Genomic DNA, 8,682 nt, shown 5'->3' with positions numbered 1-8,682 from the left:
GTAACAAGGCATGATGGATCCATGTTCTCATTCTGTTTACGCCAAATTCTGACTCTACCATCTGAATGTCTCAACAGAAATCGAGACTCATCAGACCAGGCAACATTTTTCCAGTCTTCAACTGTCCAATTTTGGTGAGCTCTCGCAAATTGTAGCCTCTTTTTTCTATTTGTAGTGGAGATGAGTGGTACCCGGTGGGGTCTTCTGCTGTTGTAGCCCATCCGCCTCAAGGTTGTGCGTGTTGTGGCTTCACAAATGCTTTGCCTCGGTTGTAACGAGTGGTTATTTCAGTCAAAGTTGCTCTTCTATCAGCTTGAATGAGTCGGCCCATTCTCCTCTGACCTCTAGCATCAACAAGGCATTTACGCCCACAGGACTGCCGCATACTGGATGTTTTTCCCTTTTCACACCATTCTTTGTAAACCCTAGAAATGGTTGTGCGTGAAAATCCCAGTAACTGAGCAGATTGTGAAATACTCAGACCGGCCCGTCTGGCACCAACAACCATGCCACGCTCAAAATTGCTTAAATCACCTTTCTTTCCCATTCTGACATTCAATTTGGAGTTCAGGAGATTGTCTTGACCAGGACCACATCCCTAAATGCATTGAAGCAACTGCCGTGTGATTGGTTGATTAGATAATTGCATTAATGAGAAATTGAACAGGTGTTCCTAATAATCCTTTAGGTGAGTGTACATCGCACTTTTAGTCAGCAACACTGAGTGTAAACAACAGGGGCCATTTAAATCTTAATGGAGGATGCTTTAAAAGTGTGCATATGATGCCTTAATTATGATTAGTTATTAAAGAGTTCACCTGTTGCCCATAGGTAGTTTATATGATCTAGCTCCTGCAGCCAGAGCAGTGATCTGGTTGCCCATACAGATCCCAAACACTGGCTGGGGACGATCACTCTCCAGAACCTTCAGAGGAGAAAACACATAGAAATAATATTTAATCTAGCATAGCATTAGTTCAGGCAGGCAACGAAGTCAAGCTCAGCTCACAATCCCAGTTGATAGCAGCCATTTTAAGCCAGCCACATCAGCTTACAACTCAGCTGATTAATCACCTAGCATTCATTGGCAAATTCCATACAAGGCTCCTAATTTAAGCTGCCATAGCCTGCCTGCCTGCTCTCGCTGCTTCCTCAGCAACAGCTCATAACCCACTGCCACCCAAGCTCCGCCTTTCAGGCCGTATACGACAGGGATGCTGGATTATAATCGAACCGACTGGGCATATTTCATTATCGGAATCATATTGGAAAATGGATTTTGGCAGAGAATTTGGCCAATAAGAATCAACAATGCTAACACGCGCCGCTGCTCTTGTTGCACTGTGGGCATCATATTGGTGTTCATGGACAGGCAGCTAGAGCCAAACAAACATGTCGTCAAGATTTGGATACATTTCACTGTTTCAGAAGAAGACAGCGCATTGCATATAACATCAGTCCTTCCTCCTGTCCTCCTTCCCCCTGTCTCTGCTGTGATCACTGCAGGTAACTACATGCCAATTTGAAGCTACTTGGCAATCTAAGCTAAACAGTTAAATTACAGATAGCTTTCATTTAGCTCGTTGAACATCTAGCTCATTGCCAAGCTAACGTTAACGAGGTGTAAATTTATAATAGAGGATGAAAGATGTGGACAGAGCAGATCACATAACACCTTCTACATGTTGTACTTGTTGGACAGATGTATCGATAGTATTGTCTTTTACTCGGGAGGTTCTATTGCACTTAGTCCAGTAACAAGGGTAGCTGACGCCAACTTAAGTAGTTCAAAGTTACCTTCACTTCACCGCAGCCTATCTCTGCGCTGGCCTCTGTGTGTGGGTGCACATGCAGAGGCGACACAGAACAGCAGAGGCCGCAACCTGATAATAAACAGTACGGTCTTCAGCCCAGGATTTAACACAGTGTTTCAGTGCCATCTTGTATCTTATTATCTTATTACGTAATTCAGCATGCCTGTTCTGTTCTTTACAGGGGTTTTTCCTACTTCTCACTGCCTCGTTCTTTCCATGTATGTACATGGATGGGCAGGACGGTGCTCTCCCTGCCTATGGCTTTCCATATAGGCATGGGAGATGGGGATGGGCAGGGAGATCCCAGAACAGAACTATACCGCCAAACATTAACTACAATGCAGCAATATCAGTCTGATGAAAGTTGTCCTGATTGAATTAAGGTAAACTGCAGCTCATGACAGAAATATAATTTATATCATGACCAAAACCTGTGAAATCTTGCAGATAGCTGTGTGCCTATTTTAGTAAGTTTCAACTTCAAGAGTAAACACGGTCCCTGTCGGTGTAAAAATATTGCTTATGGATGGAATATTCTATCAGAGTCCTTGTAGCAAGGACGGACAACATCATGCAGCACTGAAAATAATCATTTCTCTTTGTGGTCAAATCTCACATGTTGCACAAAGATGGAATAAAGTTTAAATTCTACTGAAGCTCAAAATATTTCAACAGCACCATGTCCTACCTTGCGGACATTGTCAATGAGGGTCTTGGCAAGAGAAGGATCTCCTGGTCCATTGGAGATGAAGAGGCCGTCGTAGTCTAGACTCATCAAATCCTGATCCCATGGTACGAGGTGGACCTCTGCACCCCTCTGCACACAGAGACATATAGAAAGTATAAAGCCATTCTGTAATCTTATGGTATTGGGGCTATGTCATAAAACCAACTGTATAATCTAATGAGGATGGTTTTTTACTCCACCTGCATCCATTCTCACCTTAACCAGCAGGCGGATTATGTTGTGTTTAATACCACAATCAACAGCAACAACTTTTATTGGGTTTCCTTTTCCAAAAACTTTGATTTCCTAGCAGACGAGGGGACACACAACAAAGAGAGGTTAGCACTAATCAACACCATTTGTAGACACAGAAAATATGATCTGAGTTGGTCTACTGTAGCGGGTCAATCGGGTGTAATGGGAATAATAGTGAGCATCTGTTACCTTGGTTGAGACCTCAGCTACCAAGTTTTTCTGGTTGGGGTCTGATATCTCAACAGGCTGCCCTTCAAATTCAATCTTCCCCAAAACTGTTCCCTGAGGAGAAACCACAAGCAATATCACAGTGAGTAATCAACCGATCCATTTGTAAAAGATGCAGCAGTTCAGACCTTTGTATTTACAGCACCTTGTCTCTGATGGCCTTGGTAAGCATTCTGGTGTCTATCCCAAACAATGCAGGAACCTTCAAAGAAGGAAAGTAAAATTTGTAAATTTACCAAAAGCACAGTCAGTCCTGGAGATTACAGCAGATATTTGGTCATTTGAATGAAAACCTTCTCTTCTTGTAGCCATTGTGCCAAAGACTTGACAGAGTTCCAGTGGCTGTATTCATAGCTGTAGTCTTGAACCACAAGACCAGATACCTAGAGGCACAACACCAAAGAACAATAGTTTAAAAAAAAGGTTGATTTTTTTTTAAAGTTTATTATTTATTAGTCTATAAAATGTAAACAAAACACAACAGAATTTCCCACTTGACATATTGTTGACCAGAACCCAAAATGGCATTCAGTTTATTATTATAGGAGACAAAGATCCAAATCATAATCTCTGCATCTGCATGCCAGTGAGGGTGCAGCAACCGTTCATGCCAACTAACATGTGTGAACATGTCATTATATGCAGAAACCCAACTTAGTATAATAGAAATAGTAGTTACTTGTATATAACTCCACTTTCATAAGTAAGTGCAGAGCCCTCTGACGGGCTTCGCTGTTGGTTTACCCTCTGAGGCACCGTCTCGGCTCCACCATGATCCACATAACACATGAGTGCACGAACAAGGCACAAAATGTGAAGATGCCTGTTCATTGTCAGCGCGAGGAGGAGGAAAGAAAGCCTTCTCTGTCAACACCTCTCTGACTGCCTAAACCAGAGTTTAAAAGGGTGGACCTGTCCAGCACTGTCTGATTGGGAGGTCACAGCCTGCGAGTCCCACGCAGGAAGTGCTTCACCAAAGCGTGACTCCAAAACATCATGACCTGCCAAAATTGCTGGCATTTTGACAACCACCGCTGGGAGACCTAGGCCACACGGTCTCACCCTCTAGAGCCCAACCTGACCTGTCTGTTGAGATAGGTCACCACAGTGGTTTTGTCCGACCTCACCATGACCCGCTTCCCTCTCAGCTGTGAAACACCTTCTTGACCGCCATGAGTTCCTTAAGGTTGATATGTCGGGAGGAGACGGACCACATTCCACCTTCATGGTCAAAGGTCCCATCCCCACCTACAAGGGAGGAGTCCATGAAGGCCCGTTTGCCTTGGCTGCTGGGAGGATGGGCAGACCTTGCCGCCTCAATGACCCCTTCCTCCCAGCAGCCAAGACAAACAGGCTGATCATATCATCCTGTGGGTAGCAATAGGTTGACTGAATTTTCCTTGTCTCTGAAGAGACTCCCCGAGTCCTCTGAGTCATTGACCTGCGGCCATCCTCGCCGTCATAGTCCGACCAGGACTTCTGTGGGGCCTTCTCCACCTCTGCCAGTAGTGCAGAGCCAACGATAAAGTGGGAGAGCTCGATGAAGTGCAGCTCGAGCTCCTCCCTGTGGAGCGAGAGACAGTCAGCCAAGTAGTCAGCCTTCTAACCCCCGATAGGGCAGTGAGTGTAAAGCTCTTTTTGTCGAGGCAGTGCCTCGGAGGGTAAACTAATAGTGAAGCTAGTTAGAGGGCGGAGCACGTACAAAATAAAACCATGTATGCATCCACTACAGTATCACATTAGTAGTACTATAGAGTCCACGTGTTTGGAATTCATTCCTTAAGAAAACTAGCAAATATTTACAATTGAAAAACTCAACTTTAAGCAATTTTGGCTAAAAATATATTTAAACAACTTGTCAATAATAACAAGATTAAGAGTCTACAGCCATGGCGGTGGCTCTGTGAGGCTGTACTTAGCAATGCTTTGAGCTAATTGCTAACGTCAGCATCCTAACATGCTGATGTTTCGATGGGGGTTTACTTTTTTCACCATCTTAGTTTAGTGTTAGAAAGCTACTGTAATATTTGCTAATTAGCACTGAAATAATATACAGCTAGGGCTGATGTGTATCTTTCGTTTTCCAATTATTTTGTCATTTACCAAGTACTGGACAAACTAGAATTCTGACCCGATGAAATACTGTAGATAAAAAGTTAAGAAATCAAGTTATCCTCAGGCGGTACAACCAAAATTCATAGCAATCCATCCAATAGTTGTTGAGACATTTCACATTAAACCTCAAATGTCAACATCATGAAAACTTAAGAGGATCACAAATGATTTATCATCTGGGGACTATAAATTAAATGACATTTTATGGCGATTCATCTCATATTCCTTAAGATATTTCAGTCTGGAACAGGGGTAGAGCACTGACAGACATACAGTACATTGCCATCCCTTGAGCCACGACACTAACGTGGCTAAGTTGTTGCTGTTCTAGCTCTAATTATTCATTACTCCTTTTGAGTACAAATAATTGTTGCTATCAAATAATCTTTGCCATAACCCAAGTCTTATCAATAAGAAGGAAAAACTGAATCAAAACAACACAGTTATTTATCAGAAGGAATTGGCAATCAATACATTGCAGTGCTGAGGCCTCCACAAAGCCTGAAACCTCCAAACAACTGCAGAGCTTCCTACCTGGATGCGCTCTGACTCCACATGTTTTCTCAGGCCCAGCATGTCCAGCTCCTGGGTGTTGGGTACCCCATAGTTTCCTACAATAGGGTAAGTCAGGGTCAGGATCTGACCTCTGTAACTGGGGTCAGTAAGGGCCTCAGGATACCTAAAGCAGGAAAAGAGCAGGACCAATAAGCCATGACATTGTGATGATGAAGCACATTGTCAAGGCGTCCACTCATGTTCCTATACAAAGTGAGAAAATGCAGTGTACCTTGGTCTTGTGAAAACCTTTAAAACTAAATGAATAGACTTAAGACTACATACGTTAAGCTCAAAGCAAGGTTCATATATTGGTATTTGGTATCCTGAAATCTAAACTGCACTCACTCAAGTGCACTATATGGTCTAAAATTTCTAATACTTAACTTATGTAAGTGTGTCTCCTTCTTACCCCACAAGGCCAGTATTGAAGACCAGTTCCCCGGCTACAGAGGAATCATGCCCAAAGGAAAACCCTTTCATCCTGGTGCCATCCTCCAAGACTAGGTGGGCTGTCTGGGCCTGGGAGTTAAAAGAGAGCAGGCAGATGACAAGTGAAATCTACCTCAAAAATAATGCATTCCCTTTTTGTGAAGCAGGCTTGGAAAGACCAAAGGCAAAACTTTGAAATAGATGTATTGTAGACTTTGAGGTTAGGAGTGATGTCAACCTGTGAGCCTCTGGAACTTCATGCTGAAACTGCAGGCCAATGTGAATTGTGCTGTGAATGCTGAGACAGACAAATCTGTTCATCTCTGTGTCTGTGTGTGTGTATGTATGAGAAGCCCCCTAGGCCAAAACTGAATACTTCACTTGCACATACATACAGACTGTCAAGAGTATGTATGTATGCGCAATGTTACTATGTATATATGTGCGAGGTTATATATTCACAAACTGAGTATGTATGTGCGAGGTTTGCAAATTGGAGTAAGAATATAAATTCGAGGGGTAGGAGGATGAAATCCATAGCACAGTGGTTAATGCTCTTACCTTTGGTGTGGGAGACCCAGGATTGATTTCAACTCAATGCATCTGTCTTTGCAGCAGGTCTGGGCATTATGGGGACCTGAAAATCCTCTTTTAATTTTGGGGGGGAATCAAAGTGACTGCCAAATTACTAAATGTACATGGAAGAGGAAAGTTTTTGCCCGTTTGATAAGTAGGTGAAACAATGCTAGCTATCCAACTATGATTCTTATCTCTGTGTGACTGCAAAATTATCAGTGTTGTTCAGTGTCTTTATAATTTCAGACGAATGTAACCTAAGCGAAGAGGTAAATATTGCATTTTCTGTTCTAGAAAGAGCAACTTCAACTCCTGTGACAGCCCACTGTAGTGAGGGAGGAGAATGTGCCACTCACAGACTGGGAGCTGATCAAATAAAAGCATCAGCTAAATCAGGTAATGCTAATGTAATATATTGACAGCTAAACATGTGAAGGTGTATTAGTGGTGGATTACTTTCTTGTATTTGTGTGGTGCAGTGGCAAAGTAGCCTAATTGTTTTTCATGCAGTATGTTCCCGGTTCAAATCCCAGTCATGACAAACTACTTTACATTTTTTACCCTGCCAAAAATGTAAAGTAATTGGAATACTTGCAACCAATATATTCAATTTTGGCCTAGGCGGCTTCTCATATACACACCTGTGTGAGAGAGAGATTAATATGTGCATATAAAGATTGGTGTGACCCACTCTCACCTCCAGCCTTTGGCCTTCATTGACCAATAGCAGCTTTTTCTTTCTTAAAAAAAATAATCTGTACATAAAAAGCACACATATTGAGGAATCTACAGTGGTGATTTTTACAACACATTCCACTATAAATATGTCTTTCAGATTTAAATGCAGATAAATAAGATGTAAATTTTATCCTGCAGATTAGGAGGGGTTAGGATTATGACTACAACACCTCAAAGCTTTTCTTCAGAAGAGTGAGAAATATTAGTCAGATGTTGCGCCACTGGTGTCTCTCAAATATGATGCAATTCTCCCAGTGACGAACTTAACACATGATGCACAGATTCCCAGCAGCTATATGCTACAAATTATCAAAGGCAGCATATCACAGCAAATCTCATCAACTAAGTTAACAAGTGCACAAGTATTTTGATAATAATTGAGTTGATGCGCGTTAAGTTTACTTGTCCTTCACCGATCCAAACTGCATTCAAAAATCAAGCAATTTAGTGAAGTCTAACTTAATGACATGAGCACATACCTTAAACAAATTACTTACTATGTTTTATTGAATAAAATGTAAACACGTGTCAATTCAGCGTTGACACCAGACAGAACTTCAATACAGTTCCAACATTTTAACACACTCAATCCTACGTGACGCTCATGTGCCAACCATGCTGTTTCTGATGCAAGAGCGTTTAACAGGACCAGTAGCACCAGGTTAAATTATGTTAAAATAAGAACTGTTTGTTATTTCGGATCTATGCCGAATTTGTGAGGGGCTCCTGCTGTTTTCGAAAAAGGCTGCAATATCTTTTTTTTATGTTTGTACATTTGTGTAACAGCTAGGCATCGCAAACTTTACAGATGTTCCCGGGGAATTCGGCCCAACGTTCAGACGCATACTGTAACGTTAGTGCTCGATTGCCAGCACTTCTGGGGGAGTCTTGACTACTGATAACGACCGTTTTCGCTCTCACATCGTTTTCTTACCTTCACACTTAAAAGTCTAGTAGTTTGAAGTATCAGCCAGGCTGGCGTGTTTCCCACTCTTCTGCCAACCACACATCCATGTCCCAGGGATTTTACAATGCTGTTAGCTAAAAGGATTTTTGCCATATTAGCCGAAGATACTCTTTTAGTAAAGTAGCATACGTAATTCAATAAATACACAGTCTTACAAACTGCTAACTGTACAGCTACGAGTAAGTTTTCTTTTGAAGACAGATGAATGAATTACTTTTGGGCTGCCCCTAGTGTCCTCACAGAGAAAGTAACAGGACGTACAGGAAGTTAAACAC

At 42.1% G+C, this 8,682-nt stretch overlaps 1 protein-coding gene across 1 annotated transcript in view; it reads right to left on the bottom strand.

The window, feature by feature from the left end:
- Nucleotides 1-8,682, bottom strand: part of cps1 (carbamoyl-phosphate synthase 1, mitochondrial) — a 57,539-nt gene extending 48,857 nt beyond the window's left edge. The window contains exons 1-9 of the mRNA XM_046053694.1: nt 8,375-8,682; nt 6,107-6,216; nt 5,674-5,818; nt 3,318-3,407; nt 3,170-3,226; nt 2,986-3,078; nt 2,758-2,847; nt 2,503-2,631; nt 819-925 (exon numbers count right to left, since the gene is read on the bottom strand). Coding sequence (XP_045909650.1) covers nt 819-925; nt 2,503-2,631; nt 2,758-2,847; nt 2,986-3,078; nt 3,170-3,226; nt 3,318-3,407; nt 5,674-5,818; nt 6,107-6,216; nt 8,375-8,500 — 947 coding nt within the window. The 5' untranslated portion in view covers nt 8,501-8,682. The remainder of the gene's footprint in view (nt 1-818; nt 926-2,502; nt 2,632-2,757; nt 2,848-2,985; nt 3,079-3,169; nt 3,227-3,317; nt 3,408-5,673; nt 5,819-6,106; nt 6,217-8,374) is intronic.

This window comes from Micropterus dolomieu, linkage group LG07 (assembly GCF_021292245.1).
Source record: "Micropterus dolomieu isolate WLL.071019.BEF.003 ecotype Adirondacks linkage group LG07, ASM2129224v1, whole genome shotgun sequence".
NCBI classification, from domain to species: domain Eukaryota; kingdom Metazoa; phylum Chordata; class Actinopteri; order Centrarchiformes; family Centrarchidae; genus Micropterus; species Micropterus dolomieu.
This window is presented reverse-complemented; position numbering and strand designations above follow the sequence as displayed.